The sequence below is a fragment of the Protopterus annectens genome, chromosome 6.part0 (genome assembly GCF_019279795.1).
Source record: "Protopterus annectens isolate FY-2018-M chromosome 6.part0, PAN1.0, whole genome shotgun sequence".
In the NCBI taxonomy this organism is placed as follows: domain Eukaryota; kingdom Metazoa; phylum Chordata; order Ceratodontiformes; family Protopteridae; genus Protopterus; species Protopterus annectens.
In genome coordinates this window covers 274572673-274599452 of record NC_056737.1, presented here as the reverse complement: position 1 = coordinate 274599452, position 26780 = coordinate 274572673, and the positions used below count along the sequence as shown (strand labels likewise).

The 26780-nt window shown below is 40.4% G+C and overlaps 1 protein-coding gene across 5 annotated transcripts in view; it reads left to right on the top strand.

Annotated features, from left to right (window-relative positions):
- Positions 1–4036, top strand: part of SMOC1 (SPARC related modular calcium binding 1) — a 1430756-nt gene extending 1426720 nt beyond the window's left edge. For all 5 annotated transcript variants that reach the window (XM_044074027.1, XM_044074032.1, XM_044074030.1 and 2 more), the window contains one exon: positions 3519–4036. In XM_044074027.1, the coding sequence (XP_043929962.1) occupies positions 3519–3535 (17 nt within the window). In that variant the 3' untranslated portion in view covers positions 3536–4036. The remainder of the gene's footprint in view (positions 1–3518) is intronic.
- The last annotated feature ends 22744 nt before the right edge of the window (positions 4037–26780 follow it).

Sequence of the window (26780 nt, the reverse complement as noted above, 5' to 3'; positions counted from 1 at the left end):
ATTTTTCTGAGGTGCAGGTTCAGAACAGATTTGATGATGGTATTTCTTCCTTCAGAGAAAGCTCTTTCTCTCACAGCTTTCATGGCATCTCTTCTACCTCTTCCTTCCATCACTGCCAGGGAGTTCTTCAGGCTTCTTGGGTTCATGGCCTCTACAATCCCCATGTTTCCCTTCACAAAACTTCACATGAGGAAGTTCCAGTGGTTTCTAAAAATGTCTGGTCTCAGCATGCTCATCCCTTGGAGACTGTCATTCCTCTTCTTCCATGCTTGAAAAAAGAGCTAGGGTGGTAGATACAGCAACTCAGTCAGAATCCTGGTTTACCTCTTCAAAATCCCTCAACTAGTACAGGAACTTTATACAGATGCCTCAGATTTAAGTTGGGGAGCAATCTTCACTTCCACAAAGGTTCAGGGACTATGGTCACCCACTAAGAGGAGAGAGCACATAAATGTCAGGGAAATGAGGGATTTGATTCTAGCCTTACAGGCATTGCATCCTCTGCTTTTAATCAGGACCCCTCTAGATTCTCATAGACAATACTACAGTCCTTTGGTAAATAATCAAGCAGGGAGTACAATATCTTATCTTATTTGTCGCCTAATAATCAAAGCATGGGAACTGGCTATTCAGTACAAAGTTTCACTGCATGCAGTGTACCTTCCCTCTGCTCAGAACTTGGTGGTAGATGCATTGAGCAGATCCATGACACAATCCCATGAGTGGATGCTTCACAGGGATTTGTGCCTGGATCTAGATCACCGGTGGGGTAATCCGGAGGTGGATATATTTGCCTCCCCTCAGAACAGACAACTTCCTCTTTTCTGTGCCAGGGTCCCTCACCCTCTGGCTTGGAAGGTGGACACCCTATCATTTTCATGGAAGGAGATGTTTCTTTATGCATTCCCCCTTCTTTTTGATTCAGAAAGTCCTGTTGAAAATTTTACAGGAAAAAACAAAAATCTTGGTAGTGCTTCCCTTTCGGCCGAGACAGCATTGGTTACCTCTTCTTCTGCAATTAGGCAAGGGCCATCACTACAAGTTACCTCACCAGATGGACCTACTCACTCAGGACAAGGGATCTCTGATTCATCCACACTTGACAACTCTTCACCTGACCTTGTGGGTGATCAACTTTTGATTCCTTTTAGGCATCTTTTCTGTAAGGACATGCTTCAGTTTTTGCAGGAGGCCAGGAAACCCACTACTAGGAAATCTTACATATCTAAATGGACAGGATTTTCTATCTGGTGCCAAAAAAGGAAAATGGACCCCTTCTTGGTGGTTATTCCATTGGTGTTATCTTACCTGTGTGAGTTACTTAACAGTGGTCTTCCTTGTTCTTCTGTTAAGGTCCACTGCTCTGTCTTGTCTGCTTTCCTGCCTTTAACTCCTCCATTGGTTTCTAGGCTGGAAGTTAAACTTTTCTTAAAAGGCGTCCTTCACATCAGTCCTCCTACTTGGGATCTTAATTTTGTCCTGGAGAAGTTGACTCTGGCCCCTTTTGAACCAGCAGCCTCAGCTTCTCTGAAATTGTGTACTTTAAGGACAGTGCTTCTGGTAGCCATAACCTCTGCCAGAAGGCAGAAAGGTTTCTGAGATCCAGGCATTAATGGCTTCACCACCTTTCCTAGTCTTCCATAAGGACAGGGTTTCTTTGAGGACTAATCTGTCTTTTATGCTAAAGAAGTCAATTAACTTTCCTTAAATCAAACTATCCAGTTACCTACTTTTTTCCCATCTCCACAATCTCCTAGTGAGAGAATTTTGCATTCCCTAGATTTGCATAGAGAGCTTAAATTCTATCTTGACAAAACTAAGTCTATCAGGAAATCTGATAGACTTTTTATGTCTTTTCATCCCAGGGCTCTGGGTTTGTCTGTTTCTAAACAAAGTATCTCTTCATGGATTTCTAAACTCATTCTATTTTGTTATGAATTTCATAGGAAATCATTACCCTGTTCGGTTAAAGCCCATTCCACTAGATCTGTTGCATCTTCGGGGGCTTTCTTCAAGGGTATGAATATCGAATCCATTCTGGAAGCTTCCACTTAGTCATCTGTTCATATGTTTACAAGACATTACAAGCTGGATATTATTTCCAGGGCCAGAGCAGGCTTTTCCAGAGGAATCTTGCATGGATTTCTAGAAAATGTTTCTGCCTAATTTCTCTCTGTTTCATCCCTCTCCCTGGGTTCCTTTTCAACTTTTGCACTATCTCATATGTAAAGAATACTGCAACACTGAAAAGAAGGACATAGAATAGTTGTGTAAAATCTTACCATAACTAAAGATGTCCTTCTCTTCTATGTTGCAGTATTCGATCCCACCCGCCTTCCCCCTACATCTTGCTCTTTATTTGGATTACAGTCCTTTGGGCCTCCTTTTGGAGTTTCCTCATGGGGCTACGTTATTCTGAGGATTGTACATGTGGATGCCCCTTTTATGGCTGACATTCCCTAAGCCTAGGTGCGATATCCCACATACAGGCAATAGCTTGAAGCTTTTGTATACAGGCTGGACACTGGGTCAATGGGTGGATTACAACCCATATTTAAAGAATAGTGCAACAAAGAAGAGAAGGACATGTATGGTTATGGTAATAAGATTTTATACAACTATTCTTTCCTAAGATAGTGTCCCTCAAAGAGTCATTTCAAACTTCATAGCAGAAGGATTAATACTACTTTTTTCTAGGTAGGAATCCCCCCGCAAGCAAAAAAAAAATATTACTGTCCGAGGCTCCTCATTCAGCTTTACTGTAATAGTTGAACTTCATTATTTTTTAAGTGAAACAGCTAAGCACATCTGTACAACACTGTCAAACAAACGGTCTAGTTGAGTACCTTAGTAATACTTTTACCATCTGTCTTATGAAAGGCTGTGTAACTGGCCTGGAGAAACTGGGACCAACTGCTTCCAAATCTTCTCTTTCATATAAGAGAAGCACCCCAAGGCTTCACTATATTTAATGGTTTACTAGATATAGCAAAAGAAACCTTGATGGAGGAAAATGTACCCTTTAAAAGTGTGACAGAGCAATTTTCAGACCTGTAGGATAGGGCAAGTACTGGTCTTTGCCCTCATGACCAAACCACACCAACTGTGGGTAAATTCAGCATTACCCACACCCACACATGCGTTATTGCTATAGTATTTCATGCACTGATTGTCACATACTTTGAGGTACATCTCTGCTGTCTAAATTTAATCAAATAAAATAAGCTAGTTTGAGTTTATGGCTGTTGAAATCACTTACTGTATCATGTTACTGCAATTCAAAGAACGTTACAACCAGTTACCTTTCTTTCTGCTTTCACATACTGTGACCTGTCATCAGTGTCTCTGTCCCACATGTGCTACCTCATTGTGAGCTAATACTGAGATTTATATATTCTGTCATGTTCATTTATAGTGTTCTCATTTAGTATTAGTTTTTCATATAAATGCATTAATTTACTGTGTGATTTTGATTTTATGCGATGTTTGAACTTTATTTTTAATGTTCCTTTTTTTAGTGGGACGTCTAGTCTGAAGAAAGTGAAGAAGGACACGCTGTCAGACTGATTAACTGTTGCCGTGCTTCTATAATCAAGCACTCACCATGGCAACACTTACCGTAGATGAAGAGGCATTGAAACCTTTGCACTTTTTGGGGAGGGGGTTACAAATACCCCATCTCTTCCACAAATTCCATTTATTTTTTCCAAGTTACTCAAAGATGGGAATCCAGATTTCAAATAGCTACTGATCCAGAGTGAACAGCTGAAGTAGTCTGCTTTTCAAGCAAGATGTGAGGACTGGTATAAAATTTGAAAAGTAAAATGTATTGTTCTTATGTAAATACTTTAACCTTGTGGCTTACAATGACATTAGGTTGCCTTTTGTGTTTCACTATAATCACATACAATGTATGTGTTATTGTCTTTTTTATTATTTTTTTGTATGAGGAATTGTGTTAGATGACTGAGAAAGAATCATTTGGCAAAGACAAGAATGTTGGTTAGGAAAAATAAAATAGTCTGTATATACTAAATTTTGGTATTGGTGTGCTCTTTCTGTCTTGCATTTCCAGCAGCCATCTTTGGTAACCACTGGAGACTGTATTTGTAAGTGTACACAAGGCGTTGTAATCATCTTTAATACTAATCTTTAAACCCAAGGCAGCTGAAAGGTAATTTTAGGAACAGCCTTCATGGTCTCTCATTATAGATGTGATCTTTTTAGCTGTGTGAAGTAAATAATGCCATTTTGCTAGTACTGTAATAGGGTTGTTAAATATGTTATTTATTTCATATTAAAGGGGATAGTTTCTCCTCTCAATAGTTTCCCCATTATTTTGTGTATTTTTACCTCATCTGTCCACTGCAACTCCTTTTAAGTAGTACCCTCATGGAAAAGAATAAAGTAGTTATCACTGCATGTCCAACCATACAGCAAAAATGGGACTGGGGGAATTGCTGTTCCATCTATTAACTGTCTCCCACAGGAGCTCTTAACATTATCTTAAAGTCATTTTGCTGCTACTTGTACTGAGGTGACCAGTAGCCCTAACTCAGGGATGTCTCATTATGCCTGGGTAGAGTCTAATTTAGTGCACAACAGGGTAGGTGAGTTAGATGTACCTAAGTTTGCAAAACAGTATAAGTAAAAGAAAAATTATACTTAACAAAGGAAAGCTCTAAGATGGTTTCAGAGAGCTTACAACTGTTCCATGCCTGAATAAAGAAGCAATTGAATCAGTTGTGTTTTGCATAGCATGTGTGATGGACATAACAGAGTGCTTAAACGTGTTTTTAAGTGCACCATGATAATATTATAGCAAGCTGAACTGAATGCCATTGGTAAGACAGTACAGTTGCATAACTTTCTATAAATGGTACATTTTTTTGATGTCTCTTGCTGTGCTACCTCTTACTGACAAGAATAAGAATTATTCACCAGGGTTTGTTTCCAACAACTTTAACGATAAGTGAGCAAAAATAGACGACTGCAAACCAAGTGCAATTATCAAATACACAAATGAGTCAAATGCAAAGAAATGCATCATCATTCCCCTTTAGATCAGGAAAGAAAAATGAAATATGGTAAGCAGGTAGGAAGGTGAAACTAACTGCTGTTAAGACATTCAGTCAAACAAAAGTAAGTTCTTATTAAAGTACATTACTCTCACATACATATTTTCTGAAGTTAGTCATAATGAATAATGACTCCCTTGGAGTTAAAAAGGAGGTCAGGAAGCATTCTATTCTTATACGTAGAACAAGTATTGTAGAACTTCTCTGCTATAATCGGTGCTATTTAGTGGTCACAATAACGATAAGTGAGCAAAAATAGACATTGTGTAATTATATACTTCAGTAGCACATGCTAGTCAGATAGTAGCATATTACAAGCAAACATAAATGCAGCTTTCTAGAAACAATTCTAAGTGACCATTACTGTGAATAATGACTGAAGAGAGAGGCAGAGAGAGAGACAGACAGACAGCGAGCGAGTGAGAAAGAGAATTGTTCTTAGCAAAATGTATACATGGTACTGTGTAACTCTCTGTGCTACTGTTTATGATACTATAGGGAAATATTTACTGTTTTTATTTGGTAACAATAAATGAATGGGGTAAATTTCTCTCTGCAGTACTGTAGGCCTCTTGCTGCCTCTACCCCCTTCCTTCGTGTTCCCATTGGAGATCAGGGAGTTTCTCCATGGCAACACCTTTTTTATGTTTCAAGATTCCTTTTTTATTGACAGTTCAGTGCTCTACTCAGGAAACCTTACTGCTTGCCTCTCTCTTTCTCTCCTCCAAATAATATGAGAAAAAAATACAGATTGTCTCATCCAAGTTTGCTTCATAACACAACAGAAGGGTGTTTCATACTTTTCATATTTTGAGGCCTGAGTTAAGTATAAGAGCCCGAGTTGTGCAGATGTCATATGAAGACAAGAATCGTGCAACCCTGGTACTCCCATTGTTTTCCCTAGTACCACTTTATTCTCTATAGCTCTAGGCTTAGCACTATTACATAGGAAGTCAGTTACCATGTTTGTTCTGACTCTTAGTATATATTGCTGTGATTGCATCTGAAATGCCTAAAAAATATACAATGACAATGGTAGAAGAAAAATGTTATAGCCGGATTCTCTAAATTAATTTCAAGGGAGTCACTTTCCGTGTTTTAATGTCTACATTGAACTTCTTCAGTCACTCTCACTGGGTTTTAGCTGCTGATAGGTCCAAGTAGGCCTCAGAGAATACAATACACGAGACAGCATAGTTTTGCAGATGTATACATGCAACACATGAGTATGTTGAAATGTTTGACAGACAAAATAAGGCTTATGCTGCTAAATGCTAGGAACTTAAACCAAAAATGCACATCTTAGAAGCACTCCTTTCACTGGAGGATGTGGATCTGTGCAGTCACAGAAACCTGGTTCATGGCCCTAGCTTTGCAAGGCTACAATGCCTTCCACACATTCAGACCGCAAAACGAATGTATGAGAACCAAAGGAGGTGGTGTTTCTGTCTATGTTAGAGAAAAATTTACCTCCCAGCTAGTTAGACACGACAGCTCCATGGAGTTACTCCAAGTTCAGATTACTGTGGGTAAGACCCCATTCATGTCATAGCTAGTTATAGATCTGCTTCCATGGAACATGAGGGACACAAGGCCTACTTGACCAAACTGAAGTCAATCCAAATATTGTCAAACACTCTGGTCATGGTGGATTTCAATTATCTCACCATCAAATGGGAAATCTACTCTAGCCCTAACTCACTTGCGCAAAAGTTCTTTGACTTTGTTAACGCAAATGCCCTGGAGCAAACTGTTCTAACCTCAACAAGAGGAACAAACATACTAGATTTGGTCCACACTAAAATGACAAACAGATGCACCACCACAACTGTCAGACCCTCATTAGTTAAACACAAATCAGTCACCTTCAAACTGGCACTAACATGAGAACTCACAAAGGCAAAGTCAGACTAAAAACTTCACCAAAGTAAACTATACCCTCCTAAGTGAAGGTATAAATGCATTCAAGGCCCCACTCCCAGCTGGAAGTTGTAACTACACCAAAGCTTACACTAGTGCCCGGCACCATCGCTTGTATAAGTGTATAGACTCAGCTGATCCAGACAGAATCAAAGCCAGAGTCCCAAGTAAAAACTAGCCACCCTGATGGACATCCAGCATCAACAAACTTTACAATAAATGCAAAACGTTGCTGTCTAGGAAAACTAAGGCGAGGTCCCAACAATAGAAAACACCATCCTCAGCCTCATCAGGCAAGTAAGACAACATGTCAAATCCTCTAAGGGTAACTTTGAGGAAAACTTAGCAATCACAGCTAATGATAACCATAAGACCTTTTACAGCTATGTACGCAGCCTTAAAGGTAGGACCCAAGCATGGGCTAAACTTGTGACTAACGGTATCACACACACTGATCCCGCAGAAGTAGCAAACCTGCTGGCGGATAGATTTGGTGAAATTTCACTCCCTTATCCCCTTCACACTTATCACAAACCTCGCCCCAGCTTCCCTCCACCCTACATATCCAAAGAGCAGGTCATTAAAGCCTTGTCTAAGGCAAAAAACACAGCATCTGTGGGACTAGACAGCATCCCAGGCTGTCTTCTAAACAAAATAAAACATGATCTGGCATCACCGTAAAGTACCCTATTCAGTCACAGCCTAATCACAGTCTTTGTTCCTGTGGAATGGAGAACAGCAGCAGTTATTCCCCTCCACAAAGGTGGCTTAGCAACAGACCCAGGGAATTATAGACCCATAAGTCTGACCAGCCTCATCTGTAAGACCATGGAATGTATGCATCATCATGGACCTCATAAAGACATAGGCAACCTCCAAACCCTGGATCCGACCCAACTTAGCTTTATCAAGGGTCGATCCTGCCTGTTAAGTCTTGTGGATTTCTTTGAAAATGGGACCAGGGTCACTGATGAGGTCAAATCTGTGTACACAGCATACCTCGACTTGGCTGAGGCCTTTGACATAATCCGACACTCAGGCATTACTGATAACGTTAGCAAACTAAACATAAACCCCTTTGTTGTAAGATGGGTTGCCAACTGGCTCACAAACTGGTCACACACTATCAAAGTGGGGGACTCCAGATCAACCAGCAGACCTGTCACCACCGTGATGCCACAAGGGTCAGTGCTATGCTCCTTACTGTTTGGCATATACTTCTCAGAAGTTCAGGCCAAAACTAAGGGTCTCTGACTGACCAAGTTTGCAGACGACTGCAAACCAAGTGCAATTACCAATACACAAATGAGTCAATATACTTCAAGAGGGTCTTACATAGACAAATGACTGGTGTCTTAGTCACAATTTCAAACTAAATGCAAAGAAATGCATCATCATTCCCTTCAGTAAAAACAATGTCCCTTCACACTATCAAATTAACAATAATACCCTGTGTACCTATGAAGTTTTAAGGGATCTTGGATCACAAGTATACTGCGACCTTAACTTTGACCATGATGTGTCTACTGTAGTAAGGAAAGCCTTCTATGTAGCACACTCGATTATCAAAGCACTGCGTCTAGAGCAAAGGTGGTTATACCCCTCTATACTCATTACTAATTAGGCCCATAATTGAGTATAACGCTCCTTTTGGCATGTACCATACAAAGCACCTGCAGCAATTGGAGAGACCTCAGAGGTTTCTAACAAAGAAGATCAAGGGACTCCAACACATGCCTTACACAGACCAACTAAAGTCCCTGTCACTATACTCATCCCCGAAGCTGTGCTTGGATACTCAGTATCTTATCGACTTCTTAGGGGAGATTTATGCCTGACTTACAGAGCAATCTCCGACCCAAACCTAATGAATTTGCTGCACATCTGTAAATAGAGCTACCCATTCCAGGAACCTAACTATGGCCTCTGACTTTAATAGGACGTGCTGGAGGGACAGATTTGTCTCCCAGCAACTGCCAAGTCTTTGGAATAGGCTTCCAATTCATGTGAAGCAGAGCACCTCTATGACACTGTCAAAAGGAACCTGGAAGAGTGGATGGGCCACTGTAAATTCATACCAGGGACAGCACCCACAACCCTCCTGGACATGGGCAGTCATTACTAAATACAATCCTGGGTATTGATTATAGTATCTGTGGTATTACATTAGGATGAAACAGGTTTGAATTGATAGCCTTGAAAGGACGATAGTCTAGTAACCTCCTATGATCCTATGTTCCTATGTCTGTATGTACTAGCAGAAAACTATGGGTTCTAACTGCACTAAGATGAAGAAATAAGAGACAGGATTGCGATTGAGCTGGATGATGAAGTGTCTCAATAGTTAGAGTTTGAAGTTAATCTAACTTTAGAAAAGTCAATGCAGATAGTCATGGAGGTTATGTAATTTGCATGTGGGTTACCAAATTACATGCATTTTGCTTTCACGTGCATGTCCAGAATTTTTGAAATGAAAAGTTGGCAATCCTGTTTAATACATAATGGTGATCCTAAGTTTCCAATACTGTTCTGCACAGTAAGCAATACAATTAAACGTGCCATTGATATTTCCATTACCTGCTGCATGTATGAAGAAATAAAACAAGTTTTAAATATTAATAGGTAACCATCCAAACTATATGCATACAGGGGTTTAACTCCTTTACAGTCCTGCAACAAGCAGAACACTTTATTACTATTCAACTCTTTGAAGAATACAAGTCTCTCACCACCAGAGTGCCTATCCTGCTTCTTGCAGACCTTTCTTTAATCACAAAAATCTTCTTGGATGGGTCCCCTACTAGTGGTACAGTGACAATCTGGTACAATCACAACTGATAGAAACAAACTGAAAACAAATGCATTGGAATTGCTGCAGTCCCACTAGTTGAAAGGTGTAGTATTGGTGTAAGAGGGTGTGTTTAGGGTGGTATAATACCTCAGTTCCTCTCTAAGGCTTTTGCTGCTTACATCATCCTCTGAATTGCAAACTGGCTATCCAACAGATCCTAAGTTGTGAATGCTGCTATTTCTCTTTCTGAATGTAAAGTTGTACTTTTTTCATTTAAATATTGGGCTACCAAAAAAATGAATGCTGTTTATTTTACACACATGTTGTTGTGTCTTTCGACTTTTCCCGGTTAGGGGTCGCCACAGCGGAACTCCAGTCTGCTAATTATTGGCAGTAGATTTTTATGTGCTGAGTTGCCAGCCCTGACGCACAACCTTCAATGAAGGTACGCCCATTCACGTGTGTCTCCATACAGAAGATGCTCTAGCTGAGAATCGAACAGGACAACGTCTTACTGTGAAGCGACAATGCCACCGCAGCACCACCACTGCAGTATTGTTTATTTTGCACACATCTGAGCCAAAATTCCTGAAGTGTGATTGGCTAAGTTTGTGACAGCAAGCTAGGCAGTGTTTTCTGCTCATCTACTGATGCTAAGCTGCTCTAACAAGGGCTGGAATATCATCCTACTTTGTGTACAGAAAATGGCTTCAAGCTGAAAGTAAAAAAATTTATAGTAGCATGCAGCAAAACAGATGCTCCTACCTTATATGTTATTTGTTATATGTTATAAGTGATACAGAAATTGTCATAAGAGACCTGGGTACTTCTTTGGCCTAACTCTAACTCAGTCATCATGTTTCCACCATAGTAAGGAAATTCTTCTATTTGGACCAGTTGGTTTCCAAGTGATTATCTTCAAGATCTAAAGATGTCAGCATGCCATTGTACTCTTCTCTTATGAAACTCATCATCAGTTGCAAAAAATGCCACCTTTGGTAAGTAAACATCCAAGCATGTAACTCATTTGGAAAAGTCGTGACAATTTTTAACCGAGAAAATGAAAAGCCTTAAATTCTTCAACAATCCCAGTAGATTAGCACAGCCATCCTTGTACTCAGTAGCCTTCCATCTGCTCTGAGGTGAGATGTGTGTTGCTTTTTAGGCCGTGAAATACCCAGTATTGTCTGACCTCTTATTCCTTCACAAAACCAGTGGCTCTACAAATACCTGTCCTAGGGACCTAAATCTACACCAATACATAAAAGACTCACTGAAGGGATGGGTTTCTAACTCCATGTATTCCCAGAATATGTAATTAGTAATCACTACACCTCAAGCAAATTGCTACTTTGTCTACCTTTAAGGCTACTCTTGATGACTGAATGGGTAGTCACAAATTTACACCAGGGTTTTTATGTATGGTTCTACTCAATTAGGAAGGTAAGCACTCTTAAGTAACAGTAAAGGTTAACAAGAACTTCAAAGTTTGTCTGCTTAAAGGTGTATATGACAAGACATCTTGTGGATGCTTGTGTTTCACTGTTGCAGTCCTAACGTACGGGATTTCCTACCATGGAAGTCCTTGGCGAGCCCAACTACTAGAGAATTGTCTCCTTCTCCTGTCCAACATCATGACATCTGGATATAACGGACGATAGACAGTACCATGACCTCAGTTCTTTCTTGCCAGACTGCTAGTCACTGCACCACAGAAAGAAAACATCTAAAGCTAAGTACCCTGTTGGGGAACTTCTCGTGTTTTTTGACTAATGTCAGAGAAAGATAATAATTGCCTCCACTGTGGTGAGCAGATACCACACAAAGGCTTTCATACTTTTCGTGGGACTTTTTGGTCCCAGAAGACAATATTCCTAACTGTTGGTTCTGTGCTCATTTTAGTAGTAGAACTGTCAAGCATAGTGCTACGATTTTAGCTAAAATAATTACAGAATTCTTAAATCTCCCTGAGCATAAACGCTTTGTCATTTCCCCAGTCTTAGAAGTGGTGGATGATGTCTTGCTGGATTCCTCATTACAACCAGATTCCATTCCCCCTAATTCTCAGAAACCCGACAGATTTTACAGGGTTCTAGATTCCCATAAACACCTTTTTATGAACTCTGTGGCATACACTGCAGTGGTGATTCAGGGCCCTAAGGGAGCAAAATCTAGTACTTCCAAAAACCCTTTACCAATAGACAAGGAAAGCAGAGCTTTAGACAGGTTTGGAAAGAAAGTTTACACTTATGCTATCCTCATTATGAGGGCTTTGAACTGCCAGTTTCATATGGTGAAGTCTCAGAAAACATTCTAGACCAGATGAAACAAAACCTAATGGGGACTGAAAATAAGGCCCACTCTAAGGAGCTGCTGGACTTATGCAACTCCTGTTCTCAAGTGGCCATGCACTCCTTGCACTGTGGCTGTGATGACTTGGCAGCTTCCCAGCAGGGCAGCAGCCATAGGATCCATCATTAGATGGCATGCCCGGCTGAAGGAGCAGTCCCTTCTTAAACAACTCAAATCTAGTCTCCTGGATGCCCCTTCAGGCAAAGATTTTCTTTTTGGTCCTAAGGCTGAGATCATGCTTAAGAAAATGGAGGACAAGGCTACATCCATGCAAACAGTCAAGGATTTTCTCCAGGTCCAACCTCCTCATTTCGGCCGCAATTACCCTACCAAACCCTGCTCCTTTCTGACCCCCCCAGTCTAAACCTAGATGTAGGAGGCCTCAAAGGGAGAGGAGCCAAAGGCAGCTGCAGCATGCAAGACAGTGGCAAGCAGACTGCAGTAGGCCTGTGGGATCCTGACCCCAGGGACCAAGAAGGGAGCAATCATGACTCATACATGATGCTCCCTTACCCCCTCCTCTCATTTCCCACCCCTTCCCTTTCTTCTCTTCTGAGGTTGAGAGGGCAGCTGTCCCTCTTAAGAACTAGACCATCATTACCAGGGACCAGTAGGTTCTGACAATCATTCAAAGAGGTCACAAACTCCAGTTGAAACAGACCCTAATTCATTCAGGTTTCCCAAATATTCCTCCAAACCAAAAGGCAGAGGCCTTAAACTAATTACAGCTTCTGTGGATCCAAGGGTCAGTGGAACATGTACCAACCTCTTTGCAAGGAAAAGGTTTTACTCCAGACTTTTCCTAGTTCCAAGAAAAGGAGGTACCTGGGGGCCAGTTCTAGACCTGTCAAGGCTCAATCAATTCTTGCAGTCCCAAAATTCGAAATGCTAACACTACATAAACTACTGCCCATGACCTACACAGTAACCTTAGGTCTAAAAGACACATACTTTCACATCCCCATAGATGAATCTCACAGGAGGTTCCTATGCTTCAGAGCAGGTGTGAGGAACTGTCGATTCTGAGCTCTGCTCTTCGGCTTGTCTACTGCACCCAGGGTTTTCACAAAATGCCTTGCCCCACTGATAGCTTTCTGTAGGACAAAGGGCATTCAAATTTACCCGTACTTAGAAGACTGCCGCATTCAGGCAACATACCTAGAAAAACTGAAAGCAGATCTGCCTTACACCCAACATTTACTGACTTCAATGGGGTTCACCATCAATACCCCAAAATCTCAGACCATCCCCACAAACAGGATTGTGTTTCTGGGAGCCTTACTGGACTTGTATCTTCAGAAAGGTTATTTTCCTCCAGACAAGGTTTCCTTTCTTATTCTGTACTTCACAAAGCTCCTTTTTTAAACATGAAACATCTTTAAAAAATTATCATGTATGACATAGTCAATCATACATTTATATAAATGAAAGTAAACCATACTGACACAATTTCAGTTGCAAACATTCTACATTCATTACAAACCATGTTAACATAGCTGTAACTGCAAACATTATACATCACTTATAATATATCCAGTCATTGTCAGTTAACCATTACATAGCTCATTCAGTTCCTGCCTTTTTTTAAACCTTGTTCCTCCTCTGCACGTATTGATCCCACACTTCCCATTTTTTTTCTATGTAATTTGCTCCTATCTTTTCTACAGATCCCAATTCCAGTTGTTTTACCTCTGTTACAATCTTTGCTACTTCTAGTAAAGCTGTTTTAGACTTTGACTTCCATTTTCTAGTAATTGATTTTTTGGCAGCCATCATAATATGACTCAGAAAGGCCTTACTATGTCTAGGCAATTTTGATTCTGTATCATAGCTCAAAAAATAATTTCCTTAGTTAAACTAATTTGCTCACACAGCATCTCAGACATAGGAGTCTGCAGGGAATCTTTAAAGTCTGCCATCTTGTTACACTCCCAGAAAATATGTTCCCAGTTACCTCTTTCTTCCCCATCACACCCCCCCAAGACTTGCTGTCTACCTGAGGCAAAATACTTTGGAGTCTACTTTGGGCATAAACATACCTATGTAAACACTTCCAAGCAAAGATCCTAAATCTTCAAGACTTTGTTGCATATTTGGGAGACATACATATATCCCCCATTGTGTCTTTGTGAATTGCTTATCTAGTCTCTCTTCCCAATCCTTTCTAACCTATTCTGATTGATTCTTATAGTTATCATGCAATGTTTTATATGGTCTACTAACTATTCCTTTCTTAATAGCAACTTCTGTTCTAGATTCTACTAAAAACTCTACCAGTGCTGGTCTTTCATTTAGGACCTCCCTATTTCTTGCTCTTTGCCTATACTCTGATATCAATCCTTTTTAGGGAAGGCAGTCTCTAACCTGCAGTCCAAATGAGATGTCCTTCTATTCTCATGTTGCAGTATTCCAGACTCTTTGGTTTTCCCCTCTTGCTACCCAAATGTCTGGCCAGTATACAAAAGCTTCTAGTCACTGCAGGGTACGTGGGACATCTAACATTGGCTAAGGGAACATGAGCTATAAAAGTGATGTTTTCACTTACCATACCTCAGAACTTCTTTGCTGCCAGTCAAACATCAGCTGTTCCTACCGTACCAGCCATTGAATTGAAATTTCTAAGATAAGTACCCCATTGGGAATGTTTTGTTCTTTGTGTCACTGTATGCCTGTGTAGGTTCATGTCATTCAGGAAGAGAAAGTGTAGGTGCAGTTGTCAGATCCCCCATAAAGATACCTACGAGCTTTGCCTTTTTTGTTTATGGCCAGGCCAGCTTGTTTATGCTCCATTGGCCAGGCCTTCGCTCCAAAAACCCCAAGCAGCCGTCTGCACATATTGAACATTTACCTTGAAAATCAGCACCTTAAGCACTTAGCTTTAGATATGGAAGGGCCATCCAGTCAGCCTGTCAAGCCACCTAAGAAAAAGGCCAAAGTTGCTAGGCCTGAATCCATAGCTGTACCTCCTCTATCCAACGTCTCACCTGTGACTGACATCAACCTGGATGAACAATCAGTCACTGCCGATATGGGCACAGTGGGTACCGTTGTGGAAACTGCCAAACCTACAGCGGAAAACACATCCTCGGAGGTAACATAGACGTTGGCTACCAATGGCGAGGGGAAACCTCAGCTTGTACTGACCACCCAGATGGATCCCTCCACTACTTTGCAGGTTATTGATCCCAAGCCTACCTTGGCTCCAACACCCACTAGGCCTTTCCTTAAAAGGAAAGAGAAATGAAAACATGTTTCTCCCCCAGTAGAGAGGCAGCCAGACTGGTAGGCTTTTTCTCAAAGCCTTTTCAATGCCTTTATGGCTCTGAGGCCTGCTACACCCTTAGTCTCCCCAGTGGCTCTTCCTGTGATGTGCCCTAGGCCTCAGGCCTTAGATACTTCCCAAGCTGAAGCTGAGGGCTCCTCTACCTCTTCCTCAAAGGATTCCCTGTCATATATCTCCCAATTGCTGTTACCCCTTGGCTATGCCTCCCCTGAGGAAGAATCTGCAGAAACACATTCCCCAGATGGAGATCTCACCTTTGGGTAGACCATTTTAAAAATGAGGGAACATTTCAAATGGGATTACCTGCCATTCCTGAAAAAAACTCTTGACTCCATTCCCCTAAACCTAAGGCTCTCTCACTGTCTCCCTGTTTGGAAAAACATCACCACAGACAAGTGGATCTTATCCATTATAGAGAAGGGTTATTTCATGACCTGGATCACAGCTCCTTCCTTGATTGGCATTCCACAGCCTCCCAAAGAACAGCTTCCATTATTTCAGCCAGTTATAGACAGCCTTATTTCTCAGGGAACAATTCAACCTGTCCCTCTGACAGAAAAGAGAAAGGTTTTCTACTCCAGACTCTTCCTAATCCTGAGGAAAGATAGTCCCTGGAGACCAATCCTAAATCTTTCCACATCAATCTGTTCCTGCAAGTGCCCAACTTTCAAGTGCTCACTCTGCAGACCCTCTTCCCTTTGATGTTTCCTCAGAGGTTTTTGGCCATCTTGGACATCAAGGATGCCTACCTGCACATCCCTATAAGGCTCAATTACAGGAGATACCCGTGCTTCTCTGTGGCCTCCTCACATTTTCAATTCTCTGTCTTTCTCTTCAGACTTTCTACAGCTCCAAGGTCTTCACCAAGTGCTTGGCACCAGTGGTGGCCTTCTGCAGAACCCAAGGGATTTAAGTTTTCCCTTACCTAGACAACCTTCTCATCTAGGCAGACTGCACAGAATCCCTGCAATGCCATCTACAAATAGTAATATCACTCTTGCAAGCACTGAGCTTCAAGATAAACTACCCCAAGTCCAACCTGACCCCCTCTCAGGACCAAATATTCCTGGGGTGCAGGATAAGGACGGATGTCATGAGGGCTTTTCTGCCACCTCAAAAGGTGGAAAATGTAAGGCAGTACCTGCTCACTGTCCTTCAGGCCACAGACTTGACTGCCAGGCAGTACCTCAGACTCCTGGGTCATATGGCATTGACCATTCCCATGTTGCCATTGGCAAGGCTCCACATGAGAAAACTACAATGTTACCCAAGGTCTATATGGATACAGCACTGTCATCCTCTAGAGTACAAAATACCCTTGCTACCTTGCCTCAAGAAAGAGGTTAAATGGTGGTTGAATCAAGAGAACTGCAACCCAGGACTCCCCTTACAGGCTCCCTTGCCAGTGCAGGAAATGTACACGGATGCCTCGGATCTGGGTTGGGGAGCAGCCATGGGCTCCCTAAGAGTCCAGGGCACTTGGCTGGACTCCATCAAACAGCAACATATCAATATCAGAGAGATGAGAGCAATTATTTTGGCCCTAAAGGCCTTCCAACACATGCTGAAGCAAGGCCCACTAAAATTGTTCATAGACAACACTGCAGTTCTGCGGTATGTAAACAAGCAGGGGGAAACAAAATCCTACTTGCTATGTAGACTAGCTCTCCAAATGTGGGAGCTTGCCACAAAACAGGGAGTTATGCTGCAGCCAGTATATATCCCTTCAGAGCAGAATACTCAGGCAGACATCTTAAGCAGGTCCATGTCACAGTCCCACGAATAGATGCTCCACAGGGATGTGTTCTTGGCCATAGTCCACAAATGGAGTTCACCTCAGATAGATCTGTTTGTCTTCTCTATGAACATACAACTTCCATCCTTTTCCACCAGGCTGCCCAGTCCTCTGGCAATGGCAACAGACGCATTCTCAGTCTCTTGAAAGGGGATGGTTCTGTATGCATTCACCTCTTCTCATTACTTCAGAAAGTCCTACTGAAAATCCAGCAGGACAAACCAAAAATCTTGTTGGTGACTCCCTTTTGGCCAAGACAGCACTGGTTCCCCCTCCTTCTACATTTAGCCAGAGCAATAACAACAACTTACCTCACAGAGTGGAACTTCTCACACAGGACAATGGATCTCTAATCCACCCCATCAACAATTTCTGAACCTTACCCTATGGGTGATAGAATTCTGATCCCTTACAGACACTTCTACAATGAGGACATGCTCACAGTCCTGCAAGAGGCCAGGAAATCTAATACTAGGGGAGTTTATATGTCTAAATAGAAAAGATTTTTCATATGGTGTCTACAAAGACAGTTGGGCCCTTTCCAGGTTGATGTCCCTTTGGTACTGTCATACCTGTGTGAACTCTTGCAGACAGAGTTGGCATACTTCTCTGTTAAAGCCCACCTTGCTGCTATTTCAGCTTGTCTGTCTGTCTCTGGACCCTCCTTTGGCTTCTTAATTGCCTGGAAAGTAATTCCTAAAGTGAGTGATGCATCTCACGCCCCCCCCAGAAAACCCATCCCACCCCCCTGGGACCTGAATTATGTTTTGGAGAAGCTCATGGTGGCCCCCTTTAAACCAGGTTCAAAGGCATCTCTAAAACACTGCACTTGGAAAACAGTACTTCTAGTAGCCTTGACATCAGCTAGAAGAATGTCAGAGTTACAGGTTCTCATAGCCATTCCCCTTTTCCTCATCTTCCACAAAGACAGGATAACCCTTAGGACAAACCCTTCCTTCATGCCCAAGGTGGTGAATGAGCTATCCTTAAACCAAGCTATTCACCTTCCCACCTTTTTTGCCCATCCTCAGAGTGACAGTGAGTCTTACATTCCCTTGATGTGCAAATAGTCCAAGTAAAGATAAGACAATAGACAAACTGAATCCAAAAAACACAGAATAATCAAACAGAAAATTGAACAGGATAAAAACAAAAATCTTAATAAAGAAATAAATACTATGACTGATAAGTGTTTTCGTCCAAAAGTCAAAAATCATACGGACTTCATAAGATTACCTTATCCATTCATCATCCATTTAAATAACAAAATACTTAAAATTGGCTAACCAATTAACATCATTATGCAATTATTTAAATAAATAGTTCTTAAATTTCATTGACAAAATAATTCACCCTTCTCTTAAAGAGCAACCTTCATAAAAACATTTTTACACAACTATTCTTTCTTGACATCTTCCCATTCTATGACCTTTTCCTCTCTAGTTATTTGCTCCCAATACCTTGGTTCCTTTGCCAATTTTTTCCGATAAATTCCAGCTCCCTCTTGCCTATTGTCTGCCCCTAATTGCAGTCATCCATAGTGACAGAATCTCTTTTCTCCATTCCAGTGTTAGCTTAGTTCTTATAATAAGAAATCCATGATAATAATTTTGAAAACTCAAAAACCAAGTAGAACAGAAGGTCCAGTCCCTCGGTAGGTAGCAAAAATCTTTAATAAACAGGCAGAATAAGCGCTTTCGTCTTGAGTACAAGACTTCATCAGATGCAATATAATAGTCTGTATGATTATTGCTATTCTCCTTGGTCTGCATCCAAAATCCCAATCTCTCCTTGTTCCTTCAGCTTCCCATCTGTTTCATCATCATCCCTTTCTGATTTGAATTATAGTTTTCTGCTTGTGCTATGTGTAGGAGCCTTAACTGTATTGTTCTGAAATATCCCTACAAATTAGATAATTCCAATCTGCCCTGCTCTATTGGAAGAATAAGCTTATCCCACTTGACTGTTGCTGTCTTCCTCTCCCAGATACAATCCTTCAGCTCTTTTTTAATTTCTATCCACAAATTCTCCTGATAAAAATATATGCCTGATCTGTGTATAAGAGTAAAGGGACTAAAAACATTTAATTGCATGTATCTTACTATAGAGCTTCCATTTTCTCAGTTTTTGTATTATCTTTTGTTTAGTCTCTTCCCACATATTCTTAGCTGCAACAGTGGAATAATTTTAATCCATATTCCTAAATACTTCATTTTATCATGTCCTCATAAGTATGAATATTGCTGAACCAATTTGTATATGGGTACATAATTTACCACTATTGCCTTTGTTTTAGCTTCATTAATTTGCATCCTGAAAAGATTTGAAACTGTCTCAATATGTTCCGCAGCACTGTAATGTCCCTTTCTGGTTTTGTCAGGTATAAAATTCATCTATAAGCTGAGTCAGCTTTTCTTGACTACCATAGCAATGTCCATTATTTTCTTTGTCAGTGGTTCTAAACATAATGCAAATAACAATGGGTAGAGAGGACACCCCTACCTGGTTCCTCTGCTCAAACAGATATTATCAGAGAGGACCCCAACCATTTTAATTTTCACCTCTGAACCCTCATATATCCTCCAAATCAACCTTATAATTTAATCAGGAAATGCAAATGCTTCCATTGCTCTGCTCATAAAGTCCCAGTTTACTCTGTCAAATGTTTTCTCTGCATCAAGACCCACTAACAACAATGGTGTTTTCTTACATTCTGCTTCCCTCTGGATCATCAGTGTTTTGTTAATGTTGTCAACTGTTTGCCTCCCCTCCACAAAACCACACTGATCCATATCTTTCAATTTTGGCATCACTTTTTCCATTCTTTTAGAAGTTATAGAAATAAACACTTTATGATCATGGTTTAATATTAAACTGGGCCACTATGAAGCTAAATCTGATGTATCTTTTCCCTCTTTAGGTATTACAGCTACCACCACTTTCTTCTAGGATGATGGTACTTCTCCTCCTGTTAAAATACATTAAACAAAACCTATCAGATCTTTATCAGATTTTTCCCTCCTAGCTCCCAAACTTCCAGAGAAATACCATCTACTCCTGGGAACCTTCCTGGATTGGTTATTTATCACCATTTTTATCTTATCTCCTCCTATCCTGATTGTTAGTAGTTGAGCCTCCTCTGCCTCTAACCTTAGCATATTTAATTTATTCATAAACATTTCCATTTGTACATTTCTCTGTTTTATACAGGCTTTCATAGAATTTTCAAAATATTTCTAATACTTCTACAGGATCCCTTATCTTCCTTGTTATAGGCTCCCTAAGTCAGTGACAGCCCTTTATACTTTCTGTTGCCTGAGTCATTCTGCTAAAAGTTTTTGTGCTCTAGCGTTATTATCAAAAACAGTTGATTAATTTTTAAACTCATACATATTATCGAGGTAATCCCTTATTTTATGTTTAGCATTCTGCAGCTGCTCCTCTTCTTCTTTTGTGAGATTCCTTCTATTTTGCAACTCTATAACATTTGTCAGTCCCTCTAAATATTTTTGTTACTTCTTAACCATATCTCCCTTTCTTTTATTTCCACCCTATTTTTAAACTCCAATTTAAATTTATCCCACTCCCTAGCTATATTTTCAGAGGAAATTTCTCTTCTCTAATAGCTCCTGAATAATTTCCGCTACCCATTCCTTAAATTCCTCTCTTTTCAGCAGATAGGTGGGAAAGCACCAGTAGCTCATTTTTATTTCATTACCCTGTGTTTTAATTTTAATTGTTATTGGTGCATGATCTGAAATAGTTATTGACTGTATATTGAGACCTACAGTTAAATGCACATGTTCGTGTGAAATGTAAATTCTGTCTAGCCTAGCCCTGTTTCTGCATATTAGGGAATAATATTTAAATTCACTCTGAACTCCTAGTACTGAATATGCCAAATATTTTCATAAATTTATTTAAAAATCTACCCTTTTTGTTATATTTTCCCTTCTGGACCCCCTGACGCATCTTTACTATTGCAAATCAAATTCAGTTCCCCACCTATAAATAATATTCCTTGCTGAAAGTTGATTATTTCTCCCAGAATTTTCTTAAGCTACATTATAGCAGTTTTTGATGGAATATAAATACATGGCATTGTAATCCTCCTCCCTTGCCAGTAGCCCCTTAGTACTACAAATCTATTGTCTTTTTTTATCCTCTTCTATTATTATTGGAGCTCCTCTTGCAATTAATAGAAGTACTCATCTCTTCCATTGCCCCAGATATTCCACTGAATAACCATCCTGAAAACTTTTCTGTATCAAATTCACATGTTCTGTTCTTTCCAAGTGTGTCTCCTGTAGCATAGCTATTTGCACTCTACATTTTTTAATATTGTTCACTACACTTTCCTTTTTGTATTTATCTGTGAGATGATTAAAGTTTAAAGACATTGTAGAAAGTTTCATATTCTTGAGCGATTATTTTTCCCACCTTTTATGTATAACAGCTTTTCTGTTAAATGTCTAGTTTTGGCCTTTGTGTTACATGCATGTACTGTTTGGCAGGTTAATCTTTTGTAAGTTGTTTCTTGTCATCTCCATTTGAGCTTATGTCACATTTGACAGAACTTTCTGTTTTTTTTTTTTTTTGCTGTTGCTTCTTCCATGACGTCAGGTTGTCAGGGGTATAAAACATGCAGTCGACGCCATTACATCAGTCTTTCTTGCCGTGCGGTGCCCGGAGCAGAAGCAGTTCTCAAGTTCCAGTCGGCCGACTCCTGAAATTTTCGTTTTCGAATTTCAGACCTGAAGATTTCTAAAAGATGCCAGGGCATACTCTTATCTACCAATGAAGGATTCTGATGCAGAGGATTCCATTCCGTTTCCCCTCCAGAAGATTTTTCTTTTGGTGAAACCAGGCATACCCTTAGGGAGCATTTCCGCTTGGAAAGCCAGGACTACTCTCAGTCCAAAAAGAGACTCAGGGAATTTTTAAACCTGCGTCAGCACAGGCCTCTAACTATCCCTCCTGTTCTGGAGATTGTAGATGATGTTTCTTGAAAAACAGCTTTACTTCTAGCCATCACTTCAGCAAGAAGAGTGTCTGAACTGCAGACCCTTATAGCAGTGGAACCCTTCATTATCTTCCATGCGGACAGGGTTTCCCTCAGGACTAACCCATCTTTTAAGCCCAAGGTAATGTCTAGTGTGGCTTTAAACAAGGCCATTCATTTGCCTACTTTTTTCCCAAATCCTCAAAATAAAGGGGAAATGATACTGCATTCCCTAGACGTGCACAGACAGCTTAGATTCTATTTGGACAGGACTAAGCCTCTCAGGAAATCTGACCAGCTGCTAGTCAGCTTTGCTGCAGGAGCAGATGGGAAGGCCATTTCAAAGCAAACCATATCTAAATGGATAGCACACTGCATCCATTTCTGATACATGCACCATGGAAAACCTACCCCATGGGATAAGAACACATTCCAGTAGGGCTACATCTACCTCTACTGCATTTCTCAGAGGAGTCCCTACCAGGGATATCCTGGAAGCTGCAACCTGGAACTCTGTACATACCTTCACCAAGCATTACCACCTGCCTATCTTTTCTAAATCCAGAGCTGGATTTGCCACAGCAGTCTTACAGGGCCTGATTGCCAGTCCTAATGGTTCTTAATCTACCTCCACCTTTCTTTAGCTTTGGGAATCAACCCAAATGTGAAGACTGCAACATTGAAACACAAAAAACATAGTACAGTTGTGTACATGTACCATAAATGTAGATGTTTGACTGTATTCATTGTTGAAGTCCTGGTTACCTTCCCTCCAGTGTCCTGATTGTCTTTGCTTTCACCTATCCTTTTTGGTTTGGCATATCTTATACTATGTGTACCTGCTTTTTACTGGGGGTGTTCCACACAATATAATTGCTTCCTATTTTGGGGGCACCTGACATCTGGGGCAAGAAAAACTGATGTAATGGCGACTGTATGTTTTATACCCCTGACGACCTGACGTCATGTAAGAAGTGACAGCATCCAATGCAGAAATCCCAAGACTCTGGTATTCAGGCCAGCTGAGGGCTACCTGCAGGCAGATTACCCAAATGTGATGACTGCAAGAGTGAATACACTCGAACATCTACATTTATGGTAAGTGTACACAACTGTACTTTGTATTAAGTGCTGTCTGTTTTTGTCTTATCTTTATAGCTCTGTCAGCTGGGAAAACACTTGAATACATTCAGAAAACATTTTCTCCAAGCCTTTTCTCTTTATCAGATTGTCTGCTAGAGACATGAGAACCAGACACAAAACTGTTTACTAGAAAAAAACATAATATTCAGCATTCTTTTTCATTTGCTTGCTTTCTCTTAAAACTTGTTACTAGATTAAGCTAATGGCCTTAACTCAGTCATTCCCCTATGCAAGAATGAGAAAATAACACTATTTTTCTTTTGTCATACTCTTTTAACCAGATCTTTTTTTTAACATTGCAGTTCTTACAACAAGGAGAAAGACAGAAGAAGGAAGAAAGAAATCAAAAGAACAAAAAAAAAAAACAGAAGCACCTATGTGCATTAGTCCCCCATTACACTTAAAAATAACTGAACAAAACTTTATAACATACTAAGAAAATCATGCACCATTTAAATAGTACTATTTAGAAAAAATTGTTTTAGTTACAGTTAACTTTCTCCCTCCCCTTCCCCTGTCCTGAGTATTTTTCTGAATATTCTCCACTGCCAAACACCACAGTGTTATGCTTTGTATGACATATTAGATTTCTTTATTGAATCATACTTTATAATATGAATTTTTTCTCTATTGTTTTTCCAATAAGTATATGTATTTGTTGTAATTTTGCTCACTATTTTTTAATATATTTCTTCTTATGCAAAATATGATTTAATTCTGTTTTATTTTGTGTTCTATGTATGTTCCCTGGAACTTTTAACCCCAGGCCTCTACTGAAAATGGGCTACCTGGCCCAGTGGGCTTTCCTGGTAAACAAATTTCAATAAGTAAATAAAGAAATATTAATGACATGAAGTAAGGCATATGCTTTAGAGTCCCCTACATAAAGTCCAATTTTTCTTGTTCTGCCATGTTTTACAAATATAATTATTGGTTTGTAATCCCACATTTTGTCAGTTTCCAAGTTACTGATTTTATTCTCCAAATGTTAATGCCACAAAGTAGGGTATATGCTTTAGAGACCCCTACAAGTTTAACAAAGTCTAAGACGGTCCACTATTTCCAGATTTTCTTGTTCTATTCCTGTTCATCTCCTTCTCCCAAACCCTGTCTCTGCTTCATTTCCAACATACTCTCGATTCTTCTAGTCAATTCTTGTGTTTTTTCCCTCTCTCAAGCATTTTCCATTGAAACACAAAGTGTTTCACTGGCAAAATCTCTCTATTTTTTTTATTAGCAGAACAAGAAGCAGAATCTCCTCCTGTTTCACAGCTCACTTTTTGTTGGACACACATTTGTATTTCTTCCTTAGCATGTATTTCATCAAAAAATTATTTTGTTCTTCTAGGAAAAATATTTTGAAGATAGCTGAGTACAGCAGTTTGAGTCTCATGCCTGCTTCTCAATATTCCTGAATAATGAGATACATTTGCTCCACTTCTGCCTGGTGTATAATGAGTAGTAATTCTCTGCAAACACTCTGCTATCTCTCACTTTTAGTATTTTGTCCTTCTGCCACAGCTTTGTCAGAATCAACTCCTTCTGCTGGTAAGATTGTGGCTTTACTATTAAAGGTCTATGTTGTTTATTCATAGCCAGGTTTAAAGCTTACACATGATGTGCCCTTCCAACTCTTGCTGTGGAATACTAGTTCAGTTGCCTATTTACACTTTCATAACATTAATATAGTCTTTTCCTTTCAGCTTCTTGGGTGCAGCAGAAAATCTCAGGTTTTCCCTATGTGCTCTGTCCTCTAATTCTATTATCTTTTGAAACCTGTCTTCTTGTGCAGTCTCATATTCAGCCAGCCTTTTCTTCATTTTGACCTCTGAGTTTTGCAGTATTATTGCCTTATATGAATATCTGTTTAAAGCCTCTTCTTTTTTCCCAGCTTTTTATTGTTTAAGTTGATATACTCCATCAATGTTTTATTTATTTTAGTCAGGTCTATGTGCAGTTTCTGGAGCTTGCACTGCTTTTTGCTTAACACCAACAGTACTTTTCCCAGTCAGTGTTTTTCTTTGCCTTTTGTAGCTGATTTTCCTTCAGGTCCTCTCTTCTTTTTTTTCTTTTTTCCTAGCATCCAGTCAGTGCACTTACTAGCCAGTTACTAAAAATTCCCCAGAAATCTAGGTCCACTGGCTTTTTCTGCTAAGCTTTGGTTTTCAAACTGGGAGAGCTAGAATTAAGCTGTTAATCAATGTGCAGCCATCTTGGAAGTCCCCTACTTCAAAAAGCTCCTTGTCAGGAAATACCTCACAGGCAGTATCTCAGAGCCATGGGTTACATGGCCTCTTACATCATCATGATCCCTCTGGCCAGACTACATAGGAGAAAAGTGCAGTGGTATCTCAAAAATGTGTGGAGCCAACACCTTCAGTCTCTCACCTTCAGAAAAAAAACTTCTTCTTTGTCTCAGGAAAGAGTTTGCCTGGTGGATCCATGCATCCTCCCTCAATCTGGGCCTTCCCTTCAGGTTTATTCCTCAGGGCCAAACTCTGATAATGGATGTCTTGGAAATAGCCTGAGGAGGCCACTGCAACAACTTCCATACTCAAAGCAAATGGAACTCCCAGTTCAAAAACAAATACATCAACCTAAAATAACCGATGGCAGTTCAAAAAGCCCCAATTCCCTTCATAGGTTCATAGATTAGTACTGAGACTCAGACCCTGCACCTTGTGTTTCCACCCTCCCAAACCCCTATCTAAATCTCTCAAAGAACAATGGAAGTGAGGAGTCCTTCTGGTAAAGGCAGACAATGCCAGAGTTGTGTGGTACATAAACAAGCATGGGTGACTCAATCTTACCCCCTTTGTTGTGTAGCCATGAACCTTTGGGAAACAGCAAATTCCCTAGGACTGCACCTCATGGCACAGTACTTACCATAAGAAGCCAGTCATCTAGCAGATCACCTCAGCAGAAGCCTGTCAGACCCCAATGAGTGGTAGCTGCATCAGGAAGTTTTGCTTAGCATAGTCAAAGAATGGGGTGTGCCACAGATAGCCCTCAGCAATCTCAGATTTCTTTGATCCTGCCTTACTTATCAAGCCTTTTTGAAACAGGGCTATCCTAATCCTTTATCAAAATCCATGTGTCACCTATTTCAACTTATCTGCCTTCTCAGTCTCCTCTCTTTTGTCATCCTCTCATGAAACAGTTCCTGAGAGGGGTTGTCCACATTATCCCCCAGAAAACCTCCTGCTCCCTCCTGGAACCTCAATTTCATTATCTAGAAACTTATCCTATTACCTTTTGAGCCAGCTGCCTGTGCAGATATAAAACATGTGACCTGGAAGACATCTTTCCTAATAGCCAGCCCAACTAGAAGGGTTTCAGAGCTAGAGGCCCTTAGGTGTGTGGAGCCTTTCATCATTTTCCACACAGACAGAGTATCTCTTAGGACCAGTCCTTGC